General features: G+C 36.1%; 1 protein-coding gene across 3 annotated transcripts in view; it reads left to right on the top strand.

Annotated features, from left to right (window-relative positions):
• Positions 1 to 16835, top strand: part of TOGARAM1 (TOG array regulator of axonemal microtubules 1) — an 80650-nt gene that overhangs the window by 9411 nt on the left and 54404 nt on the right. For all 3 annotated transcript variants that reach the window (XM_060004631.1, XM_060004630.1, XM_060004632.1), the window contains exons 2-3: positions 7431 to 7587; positions 10978 to 11112. In XM_060004631.1, coding sequence (XP_059860614.1) covers positions 7431 to 7587; positions 10978 to 11112 — 292 coding nt within the window. The remainder of the gene's footprint in view (positions 1 to 7430; positions 7588 to 10977; positions 11113 to 16835) is intronic.

Below are 16835 nucleotides of genomic sequence, written 5' to 3'. Positions count from 1 at the left end.
TGAGTAACCCCAAAGCATATCTATTCTCAGAGTAAACAATCTATTTAAAAACTTAAAAATAATTTAAAAATAAGTTTTAAAAAATAAACCTTAGGGCTTCCCTGGTGGCGCAGTGGTTGAGAGTCCGCCTGCTGATGCAGGGGACATGGGTTCGTGCCCCGGTCCGGGAAGATCCCACATGCCGCGGAGCCTGCGCATCCGGAGCCTGTGCTCCGCAACGGGAGAGGCCACAACAGTGAGAGGTCCGTGTACCACAAAAATAAATAAATAAATAATATAGTAAATAAAAATAAAAATAAACCTTAAAAAACATATTAAATAAGACAACGTATGTATTATATTGATTTTACGATCTAAAAAAACGCTATAACAATTCCCTTGATAAATGGACGAAACATACCCATTTCCTTGTATACATTTTTTTTTTTTTTTTTTTTTTGCTGTACGCGGGCCTCTCACTGTTGTGGCCTCTCCGTTGTGGAGCACAGGCTCCGGACGCACAGGCTCATCAGCCATGGCTCACGGGCCCAGCCGCTCCGCGGCACGTGGGATCCTCCCGGACCGGGGCACGAACCCGTGTCCCCTGCATCGGCAGGCGGACTCTCAACCACTGCGCCACCAGGGAAGCCCCCTTGTATACATATTTTTATTGCCCTGTAACTTTTTAACCTAAGGCAGCATCAGCTATATATATTAAATATAACCTTACCCAAAGACACCAACTTTTGTTTCCTCACAGACAAAAAACTAAAAGTCATGTAACCAAGAACTGTCTTTTTATTCTCTCCATGAGTATATATATCCTTTTCATAATGATTTAAGTGGCAAAAATAAACATGCATTTGTCATCATCCAAAGGCATTTATATATACTTTAACCTGTTTATTTGATGGTTATCCTGTAATTATAACAGACAAGGGTAAATTTAACATGGGGAGCTATATTTAATATCCTGTGGTAAATGATAATGGAAAAGAATATATATATGTGTAACTGAGTCACTTTGCTATACAGCAGAAATTAACATAGCATTGTAAACAACTATACTTCAATAAAATTTTTTTAAAAGTATTGTGATCAGTGATTTGCATTTTTATCTTAATTAGAAATTAGGTTTTAAAGATTTTTCATTAATTCAGTTTTTTTGGGGTTTTTTTTTGCGATACGCGGGCCTCTCACTGTTGTGGCCTCTCCCATTGCGGAGCACAGGCTCCGGACGCGCAGGCTCAGCAGCCATGGCTCACGGGCCCAGCCGCTCCGCGGCATGCGGGATCTTCCCAGACCGGGGCATGAACCCGTGTCCCCTGCATCGGCAGGTGGACTCTCAACCACTGCGCCACCAGGGAAGACCCAGTTTTCTGTTTTTTTCCCCAGTTTTGTATTATTCTAAAACCTTAACTGAGTCTAGAAATTATAATGTAAGCTAATGTATTAAGCATTATAAGATTTATGGCATTATAAGAATTGATGCCTCTTAATAAAGATATTATCTATTATAAAATTTAATTGAACACATGATTTTATATTTTGAAAATGAGTGATGTTAATGTATCCAACCAGTGAAACCAGTAGAGGAAATTTAAGAAATTTAAGTTAATTAGGCGTTTCCTGAGAGGATGAGTTCAAGTTTGCACAAACAATTATATCATACTGATATTATTTATTTATTTTATTTTATTTTTTTTGGCTGCATGAGGTCTTAGTTGCGGGACGTGGGATCTTTCATTGGGGTGCACGGGATCTTTCATTCTGGCGCATGGACTTCTCTCTAGTGGCATGGGCTCAGTAGTTGCCCTGTGGCATGTGGGATCTTAGTTTCCTGACCAGGGATCGAGCTGGCATCCCCTGCATTGCAAGACGGATTCTTAATCACTGGACCACCAGGGAAGCCCCCTAATATTATTTTTACATGGTATAAAATCTGGGCAAAGACAAAAAGCTGTTTTCAAATGAGTCTGATTTGTCCAAAGAGCCATCTTAAATAGAATTTTTATGTGAATTTTTTCTATACAAGTATATGCAGTGTATTAAAACTTTTAAGATTAAGAACTTTTTTTTTCCTTGTTCTTTAACCTAGTAACCACGGTCATTAATTAAACCCACAGCTAGTCTGTGTTTTCCCTTGAATGTATAACTTTTGGCAAGAGCATTTTTTTCCTTAAAGAACCAGTACATTTAAATCTTAAAAAAATCTTAAATTCTCTTTTTGGGTTTTACTTAGTTTAATGTGATATAAGCACTTAACCTAATAATAATGATTTTTATAAGCCAATTGGAACAAGAGTTTGTTCCAGTTGATATTATCCTGATCGATTAATATTGTGTAGAGCGAAACGAGATATACCAATTTGCTCAAAAAATTTCATATTCATAAAATGGAAAATTTTTTTACTTTCTACATAACTTAGAGGATCTAATTATGATAAATCAATAGAATTTAAGGTAGAAGCAGGTGCCAATCTATTAAGAATATTGAGCAGCTGAAGAAACAAAAATATAATCAGATTCAGTAGGTTCATCAAGGAAGCATCATTGTTGAGTGTGTTGGTTTTAAATATATTTCCACAAATACTTTGAAATTCTTCACCTGAAGAACTGGAGTCCAGTTCCCCTCTCCCTGAATGTGTCTGGACTAACTGACTCACTTCTAACAAATAAAGTCGAAATGGTGGTGTGTGACTTCATAAACTAGGTCATAAAAAGGCATTTTAGCTTCCATCTTGGGTGCTCTCTTTCTCTGATCACTTGCTCTGGAGGAACTCAGCTGCTATGTTGTGAGCAGCCCTTTGGAGAGGCCCAGATGGCAAGGAACTGAGGCCTCCTACCAGTAGCCACCTGAATGAACTTCAGTGATCCTTCAGTCTCAGTCAGGCCTTCAGTTGACAGCAGCCTAGCCAACATCTTGATTGCAGCCTCAGAGATATCTAAACCATCCAGTTAATAAGTTGCTTCCAAATGTCTGATCCATAGAAAGAGAGACAATTATGTTTGTTGTTTTAAGCTACTGTATTTTGGGATAACTCATTACACAGCAATAGATAACTATTAGATTGAGAATTGTGGTTCCCAAGAATTTGGTGAGACTTTTTTTTTTCCCCAATGTCCATATCCTTTACAATAATGGCATTAAATTTTCTTAGTTTTTAAAAGGCTAAACTTGCTTAAGGTTTGGAAAACTATTAAATATTGTGCTGTTTGGCTTTTGGAAGCCACCATTTTCCTAAGTTTTTCTAATTTATAATTAGTTTCTTTACTGTCCTTTCTTTAGCTTTAGAATTCTAAAATAATGTTAACTTGCAGTTATTTATTTAGCAAAATCGAAGAAAGCTGACCATTGAATGTTAAGGATTTTGTTTTCTTTATTTTTGGTATAAGAATTTGATTTTTACAGATATTGTCAGGTATTGGGCCCATAATAAGTAAACATGAAGAAAACCTTAATTTTGGATGGAGGAAGAGGACTCTGGTTATTGGAGTACAGGAGCTCAAATCCATACATTTACAAAGCAAGCAAAAACAACATACCAATAAGGAAACGAGATTCCAGATTCCCTGTCAGCTGCCACCTGACAAGCAGACTGCTATCCAGCAGAAATCACCTGATAGACCATTAAATCAAAACCCATTTCCACCATTGATGCCATCTGTGTGGAAACTGTTGTCCATGTGCCCAGTCAAAATCAGAACCAGAAACAGACTTTATCAAGAATCAGATCCACTGCAAGAGCCCTATTGCTCAGTGAGTTACGTGAGGAAAGATTCACTGAGGACTCAACGGTCCAAGTCTCAGAAAAGGTACGCTTTGAGGCCATGTGTTTGATTCTCAAGTTAGGACCCAGAAGGGCAGTATATTACTGACACCTCCAGAAATAGACATCAAAGAGCAGTCAGAAGCATTTGGTTTGTTATTTTGCAATTTGTTTTCTTACATGAGAGAGAGTCAGCTAATAGGCTAAATCAAGGAAAAACCAGGAGTGAGAAAAGAGAAAAAAATTATTACAGACTAGACATAGTTAAGTCTTGTTTGCACATTTTGTGGGTAAACTGGTTAGCTGATACCTACAAAGAGTTCAGTCTGGGTATTCTTTTCTTATGTAGGAAGACTAAGGATTTCAAAGAAACCATTTTAGTTGTTTTTAAAAAATACTTACTATGCAACAATCTTTCTAAGGTCTGCTAGTCTCCTTCCATCAGCACTGGTACCGTATGCTAGGTATGTACCATTTCCCTCATTGAAATTCCTTATCAATATACAAAAAAAATTTGGAAGCAACCCAAATGTTCAATAATAGGAGAATGGCATATCTAGTCAATGGAATATTATGCAGCCTTTAAGCATAGCTTATGTCCTTAGACCTAGCAATTCCATTTTTAGTATTTCTGTAGAACTATATATTTCTCTTTATATATATTATATTTCTGTAGAGCATATAATGCACAAGGATATGTGCATAATCATGTTCACTACAAGATTGTAATAGTAAAAAGTTGTGACAAGGAAAATGTCCATCAGTTGGGAACTATGAGTCCAACCATAATGTGGAATACTGGGCAACAGTTAAAAAGAGTAAGAAGATTTGTACGGATTAACATGGAAGGATGTCTACAATATGCTGAGTAATAACTATGTGCCAGAGTAGTATATGATCTACTTTTGTTTCTTTTTAAAATTGCTTGTTGAAAAATGTACATATATTGAGAAAGAACTGTTAACAGAGTTTATCCACATGATTCTAGTGAAAAGGGTGCCAAAGAAGAATTTGACTTTTTATCTTTTTTTTTTTTTTACTATAAGTAGTTACTACTTTTTGTAATGAAAGTTTGTAGCACTTATGAGAGGTTTTAATAACATGGGAAATATAATGTTTACAATAATATTTCATTATAATGTTAAGTGCAAAACTGGGGTATAAAACTTGTTATATATGGTATCACAACTCTGTTTTCTTAAAGGTTGCATAGAAAATGATTTGAAAAAACACACAAAGATGTTTCAGAAGGTGACTTTGGAGGTAATTGGAAGGTAATTGGAATAAACTTTTTTAATGGCCACCATTAAGGGACAAGGTTGGAGTCCAGGGAAAACCAGAAAGAACTGGTAGAATATGAATAGGTCCAAACCTGGAGGCCGGAGGTTAGGATAAATTTAGTACAAGCTCAATAAAGGCAGGAGTGTAGGTGGTTTCTGAGAGAACTAGCTATTAAAAAGTCTTTTCCTGATAATTTGCTACTAACTATACCAAAGTGGAATTAAAACTATTTTTGTAATGGAACTTCCCTGGCAGTCTAGTGGTTAAGACTCTGTGTTCCCAATGCAGGGGGCATGGGTTCTTTCCCTGGTCAGGGAACTAAAAGCCCACATACAGCCAAAAAAGAAAGAAAAAAACAACAACTATTTTTGTGATGTCCTTAACATACCTTGCCAAAAGCTGAACTAAGATGTGTTAGGTCAAAGAAATGTTTTTATGAAAAATATATAAGCAATCAAGTGTAAAGGTTAACAGATAATAAACAGCAAGATTAAAATAGTAGATAAGACTGTGAATTTCAAATCATTGTTAATATTAAATGTGAAACTTGCCTTTTATAACAGTTTCATTTACTGTAAGGAATTAAGTGAATTAAATTTTAAGATATTAACTTCAAAGACTTAAAACTCAGTTCCATTTTCCTGAGTCATAAAGTGCTCTAAACAGACTGCTTCGTATTTTGTAAATTTAGCTCACAACATTTTCAAAATATGTGTACTTTTCTCTTTTATGCTAACTCATTTCCCTTTCCCTTTATTTTTTTGTTTAGTCCCATCAAAGCTTATCCTGATGAAAATCATTTGACTGCTTTTAAGAGAGACCAAAAGAGACCTCTCATGTTAATAATAATTGGTGTGTCTACAGTCTGCTTTCAAATATTTGCAGATTTTTCTACAGCAAAATGTAATTCCTGACTTCTAGATTCTTGAAAATGCCAGATTCACAGACACATTCTCCACTGCTACCACTGCCCCCATTATCTCCACCCCACCACCACTACCACTAGCTGTTGTATTCACTGTCATACATATTCATGTTCTATTCTCTAAGCAGAAATTAATTATGGAGTAATTCTAATGTAAGTGTATTCCATACTGGAGAATTATTTCTGGATTACTCATGATTTTAACTGGGTTAGTATACCTTCTTTTAATGTATCTAATCAAAAGTTGACTGTAATTGGTTTCATTTTTATTCCATTGTGTCCTTTTCATACTGCCTTCTATATAATCAGTCACAGAAATTATAACATTGGATTTTGAGAAAGTAAAGTCAGGCCTTTTTCAGCTGAGGCATTCATTATTTCTCACTGGTGTTTTGGGATTAATTTTTGAAGGAGTTAACAGGTTTTTCACAAAATTTGATGAGGAATAAGAAGTTACTTGAGGTATATTTAGTAGTTTATAGTCTTAATCTTGTAATGGTCAAGTGGCTAAGAGGTTTTCAAATAGATGTATCTTTAATTTTATTGTATTTCATTGCCATTTGACACTTGACAAAGTTTGTAGAGGATACCTGAGAAGACTTATAGTTCACTGCCTGTGTAGATTTGATTGTGTCTGTAAGCGCCAAATAAATATATGGACAGTAAGTATAATTTCTTGTGTGTTCACTCAATTTTTAAAATGTTCTATAGCTATGGTCAATGTGAAATGATCCAGAGCAATTGAGGCTGTCGTTGGTGAAGAATTCTGAACACTTGAATCATGCTTTCACTTAGTTCTTTAACTATGATTAGGTAGAAATTCAAAATTCTATCCTGGCACTTTTGTAGCCTAAGGATCAAAGTGGGTATGTGGAAAAGGAATTGGGAACTATACAGTACTAGACGTATATAAAGTATTATGTACTTGGTTTTGACTGAAAGACCTATCATACAGAAATCTCCTAAGGGAACCGTGACATAGGTTACATTTACATTTGGGCTGCTAATTATGGATAGTAAATTTGTCTCACTAAGAATAGTAAAATGGGATGCTTACAGGTTCAGTGATCTTCAATTAGCATTTATTGTCCAATGCTCAAAGATGGCATAGTGTGACTGGCCATGCTGCTGAATCAGAAATGTCCTTTTCTCTATTCAAGTTGTCATTTCACTGTTTTTGTCATTTGCTTTCTTTCCTTCCTAGCTGCCATGTGTGTACTCTAGGAAGGTAAGGTACAGAAAAGGTTTGGGGTGAGGTATAAGAAAGAGGAAAAAAATTAGCATTTCTATCATGGCATGAAAAAATACTGCTAGTGTACCATACTGTATATGGACATTTATTTGTATCATTGTATATTTGATAAATTTAATTTTTTTCTTTTAATCTGAATTTCATAATTAGGTCTAAATTGTGTCATATTTATTGCCAAGTAGACTTAACCCACATTTGCTAATTTATTATTCTGTTCTTATAGTTTTCAGCCAATGATTTCATTCCATCTCCAAAATTAAAGCCCTCTCAAGGAATGCCAGTCAATGATGGTTTATGTTTTAGCAGAAAAAGAGTGTCAAGAAACTTATTTCAGAAGAGTTGGGAATTTAACTCAGATTCTCTTCCTACATGTGCTACTGGTAAGTGAAAGTTGCAGGTAATGGAAATTTTGAACCAAGTTAAAGATTCCTCTAAACTTCATGGTTCTTTTAAGAGCTCATAGAACTTATAATCTAGTAGACAGTTCAGATTCAATAAATATTTGTTAAAGATCTGATAAGAATGGACAGTTTGACATAATTGTCTCACCCTGGGAGTGTTTCTCACTGAAATCCTTTAAGTAGTAATGTAAGGCAATATTTGCTTAATCAACAACCCGTATTTACTGAGTATATCCCATGTGCAGGTACTTTTGTTTTTTTTCCCTGTATGCGAGCCTCTCACTGTTGTGGCCTCTCCCGTTGCGGAGCACAGGCTCCAGATGCGCAGGCTCAGCGGCCATGGCTCATGGGCCCAGCCGCTCCGCGGCATGTGGGATCTTCCCGGACTGGGGCACGAACCCATATCCGCTGCATCGGCAGGTGGACTCTCAACCACTGCGCCACCAGGGAAGCCCATATGTGCAGGTACTTTTCTAGGTAATAGGGGTATAGCAGTCAACAAAAGAGGGAAAATTTTCTGCCTAATGGGTCTTTCATTCTAGTTGGGACAAAGCAAACATTATATAAATGCAAAACAGAGTAGGTTAGATGGTGATAAATGCTATGGAAAAAAAAAAAGCTTTCAAAAAGAGGAATATAGAGGAGGGGCTACTTTAAATAAAGGGATGAAAGAAGGCCATATTCAGGAGGGAATATTTGAAGCAACCACATAGATATCAAGAGAGAACAGCAAATAATTCCTGGTAGAGGGAACAGTGCAGAGTATGGGACACTTTTGAAAAAGATCAAAGAAGCTAGTAAGTCTGGAATGAAAAGCGTTAAGGGGAAGAGAAGTTGAAAATTAACTTGAAGAGATAATAGGGGTTCTTATTTTAAGGCCTAATGGGCTTTCGAATGAACTTTGGCTTTTACTCTGAGTGAGGAATATTTTTGATGAAAGAAGTAACATCAGTTGCCTTGTTTTCCAGGCTTGTTTTGGATGTTACATTTGAAATAGATTAAAGGAGGCAAGGGAGAAAACAGGGAGTCTGTTGTAATCCAGGCTAGAGTTGATGGAGATTTCGACCAGTGTAGCAGTAAATGTAGTGAAAAGTGATTGGATCCTGAATATATGTCAAGGGTACAGTTGATAATGATTTGCTGATGGGGTGTGTAGGAGTGTGAGAGGGAAGTCAAGAGTGCTCTAAGGTTTTTTGGCCAGAGCAACTGGAAAGGTGTTTAATTGCCTAAGTAAGTGTTACAGAAAGTAAATATTATGTAATTCAGAGAACATGGTCACTATCATGGGCCTTATCAGATAGAAAAGGCATTAAAGAGGAGATAGGACTTGAACTGCATCTTTTTGGGATATATATGATTTAAGATGTTAGAGGGGAGGTATGAAGAGAGCAAAGGCTCACATTAGGAATGGGCTTGAGATGTTCTGGCAACTGTGTAAAGGCAAGATTCATTTTAGATGGTCAAAGATAAATTGGGATGTGGGGAACCCTTGTGTGCTAGATTCAAAAATTTGAGCTTGTGCTTATAAGCTATAGGGAGCTAATAGAGATTTTTTCTGTTAAGGAAAATAGAAGCTAGGGTTACAAGGTTGTTTACAAATTGAATAGAAATGAATAATCAGGAAAATATGACTGGATATAAAAAATAAAGAAGGGCCGGGGCTTCCCTGGTGGCGCAGTGGTTGAGAGTCCACCTGCCGATGCAGGGGACACGGGTTCGTGCCCTGGTCCCACATGCTGCGGAGCGGCTGGGCCCGTGAGCCATGGCCGCTGAGCCTGCGCGTCCGGAGCCTGTGCTCCGCAACGGGAAAGGCCACAACGGTGAGAGGCCCGCGTACCGCAAAAAAAATAAAAAAATAAAATAAAGAAGGGAAGGGCTTCCCTGGTGGCGCAGTGGTTGAGAGTCTGCCTGCCGATGCAGCGGACACGGGTTCGTGCCCCGATCCGGGAAGATCCCACATGCCGCGGAGTGGCTGGGCCCGTGAGCCATGGCCGCTGAGCCTGCGCGTCCGGAGCCTGTGCTCCGCAAAGAGAGGGGTCACAGCAGTGAGAGGCCCGCGTACCGCAAAAAAAATAAAATAAAAAAGAAGAGGAATAAAAATTTCAAGACTTAGTACCCAGGTAATTAGAAAAATGGTAATGTGTTGACAGAACGAAACCAGTTAGGAAGGGAAAATGGGGTATAAGATAAAGATTGACTTTGTTTTTTATTTAAGATCCAAATGGTATCCGTTATTGAAATTTGTTTGCTATGAATTCAGACACAATATTTAGAAAACATTGTTACCCTAGGATAATTTATAGACCTTTATGCAGTAAAATTCCATAATATTTTCATACAAGAATGAAGTGTTATAATGATTGTATAGTTGAATGTTTATTTAATAGACAAAAAAATGCAAGAATATATCGTTATGCTTGTACCATTACTTGGGATTTTTATAAGGCTCATGTTTTTTTGTACCATCTGGAAGTTCTTACCTAATTTTACAGATTTTAAATAACAGAGACAACATGTAATTTAATGATAGATTGAATGATATGAATTATAAGTACTATAGGGATTCAAGAAAGGAAAAGATCATAGGTATGGAAGTGGTTTACAACAACTCCAGGAAAGAGGTTGGACTTGAGCTGAATTTTAAAGAAGGGAAGTGTTTGTGATTGGCAGTGAGGCAAGATTTCAGGAGAAAGTATAACCAAAGCGTGGAGGTAAGAATTAACTTAGAAGATGTCCAATACATGAAGGGTAAAGGGGCTTGAAATTGTAGAGGAACAGTTATAAAAATCAGAATTTTAGAAATACATACAAAGGATTTTATAGATGAATAAACTAAATACCAAAGAGGTCAATATCACCTTCTTTTCTTCAGACTTATTCCCCTGCCCAGGAATAACCTTAACCAGCCACAGGAAGGGGAAAGGGATCTGGGAAATATGCCTGGATAAGCTTTGAAGCTGTGCAAATGCTGTGTTACATGTTAGGAAAGAAAGAAGAGTCCTGCAGTAGACCTTTTTGGGTAGAGTGTAAATGTACTTACAAATACTGGGAAGAAGGAAAGCCAGGTCTGGAGAAACCTTCCATGGTGAGAGAAGGGAGCATGTAGGAAGAAACTGCCTTTGTACATATTTTTCAATATATTTTTCTTTTCTCTGTACTTTACCAGTCTGTCTTCTGTCATTTAACCCCTGTCACTAATCAGATCTGCCAATAGCAAAAGCTTTATCCCTTTCTTGCCTGCCTGGCTCAGTGTATATATACTCCTGTATTTATTCCCACACAAATGATACCAACATTTGTGAAATTAGATGTGTTCATGAAATAAAGTTAACTTTTGATTTTATGTTTTTCTCTTCCTTCCTTCCAAAGGCACCACTGGAACTCATCAGACAAATCTTTCTGGGAAACGTGGACAACTTGGATTTTCACAGATATGTGGTAAAACTGGCAGTGTGGATTCTGACTTACAGTACCTGGGGACAACTAACAGTCATCAAGATAAAGGTTTAAATTCCAACTTTATTTGGATACAGATGATTTATAATTATTATGTGGGGTTTCCAAATCTACCTTATGTGTTATTTTGGGTAATTATACTCATTACAGAAAAGAAAAGGATGTTGTATTTTTTTAAAAATTTTTAATCAAATTTTTTATAACTGTTATCTTAAGATGTTAGATTTAGTAATCTTGATATATATATATTTATATATGACTAATTAAAATTAGAGAGCTTAGAAACTCATGGTAGAGATGAGTATTTTAATACCAAGTAATTGAAAATAAAATTATCCATTTAGGATAATATCCTAAATATCCATTAAGGATTACTGTGTTAGCAGAAGACAGTTATTTTCCATAACAGTTTTAAATAATCTATTATATCTCCTGTTAGGAACCATAACTTCCTGACTAGCTATCATTTCAGGTATCTTACATATTTATAAGATATAGAACAAAAGGGAGGGTTTGAGGCTGGCTGTCAGTCATATGAATTTTGGTTATGAAGATGTTTCTTCAATTTATATGCTAATTAATAGCTGTATCAATTATTATTTAGTAGTAGAATCAAATCAAATATTTCTAGAGATATTTTGATTTTGTTGTATATTCTTTACTAAAATTTTTTGAGTGATAGGGTTGTACTTCTGTCTTTATTTGTTGATGAAAAAATAATGCTCATTAGAAATTAGTGAAGGTTTAGTTAATAGTATAGCACTTACGCTTTAGCCATCCTTTCCTCCACCCACTCCAAAGGGCCACATGACTCCATAAAGTTTTTCTTTATGGTGTTATTCCCAATAAAATAGTTTATCTTTCTTAATGATATAGGTTTTTTTCCCAAATCTTGACGAGATACCTTTGTGACTGGTGATTAGTAGAAACAGAGAGGCTTCTCTGTGTTGCTTAGCCTCTTCCTGTTTTGGATATCCCTGAATGATTACATTACTTTTGTAGACTACCTCCACTCTCAGTGTTTAATCAGATCTTCATAGTAGCTCTGGTTTTTATAACCTCTCAGAATACCTGTTAGAGCAGCTACTAAAGGAATATCATGTTTTTCTAAGGTCAAGGTTTAACTTACTAGTAGGTTGTGTATGTCAATTTGTGACCACTTAAGTCTCCAATAAGATTTAGGTAGAAGTAGAGGTCCTAAGCATGTCAGATATGAATTAAAAGTAAATGATACATGATATACATAGTCATTTAAGTCTTCAGAAAAATGTTTTATTTCTTATATATATAAGCTAGGTCTGTTGTCTTAGAAAGTCTTCAAAAAAATTTAAGGAAAATTTGAGGGAACCCCTAAAAGATTACAAATAGACTTTTTAAATTGAAGTATGGTTGATTTATTAGGTTGGCCAAAAAAATTCATTCGGTTTTAAGTAAAAATAAAAGACACATTTTTCGTTTTCACCAAGAACTTTATTGAACAGCATGTTCATTAACCAAACAAACTTTTTGGCCAACCCAATACAATATTAAGTAAGAAACAGATGTACAATATACTGGTTCACAATTTTTAAAGGTTATATTCCATTTATAGCTATAAAATATTAGCTATATTCCTTGCATTGTACAATATATCCTTGTAGCTTATTTTATACATAATAGTTTGTATCTCTTAACCCCCTATGCTTATATTGCCCCTCCTCTCCCGTCCCTCTCCCCACTGGTGACCATTAGTTTATTCTCTATATCTGTGAGTCTGCTTCTTTATTGTTACCTTCATTAGTTTGTTGTATTTTTTAGATTCAAATGTAAGTGATATCACACAGTATTTATCTTTCTCTGTCTGACTTATTTCACTTAGCATAATAGCCTCCAAGTCCATCCATGTTGCTACAAATGGCAGAATTTTATTCTGTTTTGTGGTTGAGTAGTATTCCATTGTAGATATATACCACATCTTTATCCATTCATCTGTTGATGGACACTTCAGTTGCTTCCATATCTCGGCTATTGTAAATAATGTTGCTGTGAACATTGGGGTGCATGTTTCTTTTCAAATTAGAGTTTTGGGGTTTTTTTCGGATATATACCCAGGAGTGGAATTGTTGGGTCATATTGTAGTTCTATTTGTAATTTTTTGAGAAACCTCTCTACTGTTTTCCACGGTGGCTGCACCAATTTACATTCCTACCAACACTGTCTGAGGGTTCCCCTGTCTCCACATCCTTGCCAACATTTGTTATTTGTGTTCTTTTCGATGATAGCCATTCTGACAGGTGTGAGGTGATATCTATTGTCTTGTGGTTTTGATTTGCATTTCCTTTCCCTGATGATTAGCAATGTTGAACATCTTTTCATGTGCCTGTTGGCCATCTGCATTTCCCTTTTGGAAGAATGTCTATTCAGGTTTTCTGCCTATTTTTTAATCGAATTGTTTGTTTTTTTGGTGTTGAGTTGTATGAGCTGTTTATACGCTTGGATATTAATCCTTTATCAGTCATATCATTTGCAAATATTGTTCCCCTTTAGTAGGTTGTCTTTTCGTTTTGTTGATGGTTTCCTTTGCTGTATAAAAGGTTTTAAGTTTAATTGGGTCTCATTTGTTTATTTTTGCTTTTATTTCCTTTACTTTAGGAGTTGGATCCAAAAAATGCTACTGCGATTTGTGTCAAAGAGTGTTCTGCCTATATTTTCCTCTAGGAGTTTTATAGTATCCAGTCTTACATTTAGGTCTTTCATCCATTTTGAGTCTGTTTTGTATATGATGTTAGAGAAATGTTCTAATTTCATTCTTTTGCATGTAACTGTCCAGTTTTCCTAGTACTGCTTATTTGAAGAGATTGTCTTTTCTCCATTGTTTATTCTTGCCTCCTTTATCATGGATTAATTGACCATAAATGCATGAATTTATTTCTGGGCTCTTTATCTTGTTCCATTGATCTGTGTGTCTGTTTTTGTGCCAGTACCATACTGTTTTGATGACTATAGCTTTGTAATATAGTCTGAAATCATGGAGTATGATTCCTCCAGCTCTGTTCTCTCTCAAAATTGTTTTGGCTATTCGGGATCTTTTGTGCTTCCATACAAATTAAAAAAATTTTTTGTTCTAGTTCTATGAAAAATACCATTGATATGTTGATAGGCATTGCCCTGAATCTGTAGATTGCCTTGGGTAGTATGGTCATTTGAACAATGTTGATTCTTTCAATCCAAGAACACAGTATATCTTTCCATCTGTTTGTGCCATCTTCAGTTTCTTTCATCAGTGTCTTATTGTTTTCCAAGTATCGGTCTTTTACCTCCTTAGGTAGGTTTATTCCTAGGTATTTTATTATTTTTGATGCAATGGTAAATGGGATTGTTTCCTTAATTTCTCTTTCTTTTTTTTTAAAATTTATTTATTCATTTATTTATTTTTGGCTGCATTGGGTCTCCATTGCTGCACGTGGGCCTTTTCTAGTTACGGCTAGTGGGGGCTACTCTTCATTGCAGTGTGTGGGCTTCTTGTTGTGGTGGCGTCTCTTGTTGTGGAGCATGGGCCCCAGGCACGTGGGCTTCAGTAGTTGTGGCACGCGGGCTCTAGAGCACAGGCTCAGTAGTTGTGGCACACGGGCTTAGCTGCTCCGCAGCATGTGGGATCTTCCCGGACCAGGGCTCGAACCTGTGTCCCCTGCATTGCTAGGCAGACTCCTACCCACTGCACCTTGCTAGGCGGACTCCTACCCACTGCACCACCAGGGAAGCCCCTTAATTTCTCTTTCTGATAGTTTTTTCATGTTTGTTTTTTGGCTGTGCCACACGGCTCCTGGGATCTTACTTCCCCGACCAGGGATTGAACCTAGGCCCTTGGCGGTGAAAGCGTAGAGTCCTAACCACTGGAGCACCAGGGAATTCCCTGATAGTTTGTTGTTATTGTATAGAAATGTAACAGATTTCTGTTTATTTTGTATCTTGCAACTTTACTGAATTCATTGATGAGCACTAGTAGTTTTCTGGTAGTGTCTCTAGGATTTTCTGTGTATAGTATCATGTCATGTGCAAACAGTGACAGTTTTACTTCTTCCTTTCCAATTTGGATTCTTTTTATTTCTTTTTATTCTCTGACTTCTGTGGCTAGGACTTTGAAAACTATGTTGAATAAACGTGGCAAGAGTGGGCATCCATGTCTTGTTCCTGATCTTAGGAAATGCTTTCAGCTTTTCACCACTGAGTATGTTAGCTGTGGGTTTGTCATATGTGGCCTTCATTAGGTTGAGGTATGTTTCCTCTATGCCCACTTTCTGGAGAGGTTTTTATCATAAGTGGATGTTGAATTTTATCAAGAGCTGTTTCTGCATCTATTGCTATGATCATAAGGTTTTTATTCTTCAATTTGTTAATGTGGCATATCACATTGATTGATTTGCAGATATTGAAAAATCCTTGCATCCCTGGCATAAATCCCACTTGATCATGATGTAGGATCCTTTTAATGTATTGCTGAACTTCGTTTGCTAGTGTTTTGTTGAGGATTTTTATATCTATGTTCATCAGTGATATTGGCCTGCAATTTTCTTGTTTTGTGGCATCTTTGTCTGGTTTTGGTATCAGTGTGATGCTGCCCTCATAGAATGAGTTTGGCAGTGTTCCTTCCTCTGTAATTTAGTGGAATAGTTCGAGGATAGGTGAATTGATAGAACTCACCTGTGAAGCTATCTGGTACCAGAGTTTTGTTTGTCGGGAGTTTTAAAATTACTGATTCAATTTCAGTACTGGTAATTGGTCTGTTCATATTTTCTATTTCTTCCTGGTTCAGTCTTGGGAGATTATACCTTTCTAAGCAGATAAAACATGATACAATGTAGTGGTTAAAAGCACAGGCTTGGGAGCCAGAGTGCCTGAGTTCATATCCCAGCTTTATAATTTCCTAGTGTGCGATTTTTAGCAATTTACTGTATCATTTTTTTATCTATAAAATAAGTATAGTACCAACCCCACAAAATTGTTGTGAGGATTAAATTAGTTAATACATATAAAGTACTTGGAACACCATCTGGCACATAAACATTAGCTCAATAAATATTAGCTCTCATTATTGTCATCATAGTCTTCATCATTATCATTATTACCATTATTGGATTAATTATCTATGTAGAAAATCCAAAAGGATATACAGAAAACTATTAAAATAATAAATAAGTTAGCAAGGTTGCCAAATATAAAACCTGAAAGGAAAGGTCAATAAAGCTCCCAGACACCAGCAACATTCAGAAAATGTAGTTTTTAAGAAAAATTATAGTATCAACAAAATGTGTAAGTATCTGGAAATCTAACAGAAGATTTGCATACCATTTATTATGAAAACTAAGTTACTTTTTTGAGAGACGTGAAAGAAGGCCTGAATAAATTAAAAGAGATCCTATATTTTTAAACAAGGAGATTCAGTGTCATTTCTGTCAAAATCTCAACAGGATCTTTTATGAAACCTGACAGGCTAATCCTGAAATTCATATGAAAGAATGGAGGACCAAGAATGGCCTAGATAATTCTAAAGAAGATCAAAATGGAAGGAGACAACATGATTACTATAGTTAACACTGCTGTGTGGCATACAGAAAAGTTGTGACGAGAATAAATCCTAAGTGTTCTCATCATAAAGAGAAAAATTTTTTTTCCTTTTTTCTTTTCTTTTTATTGTATCCATGTCAGAAGGTAGATGTTCGCTGAACCTATTTTGATAATCATTTTACAATGTGTGTGTGTGTATATATATATATATATATATATATATCAAA

This window comes from Delphinus delphis, chromosome 2 (assembly GCF_949987515.2).
Source record: "Delphinus delphis chromosome 2, mDelDel1.2, whole genome shotgun sequence".
Lineage (NCBI taxonomy): Eukaryota > Metazoa > Chordata > Mammalia > Artiodactyla > Delphinidae > Delphinus > Delphinus delphis.
The sequence above is the reverse complement of the archived record's forward strand: the minus strand, read 5'-3'. Positions and strand labels throughout refer to the sequence as shown.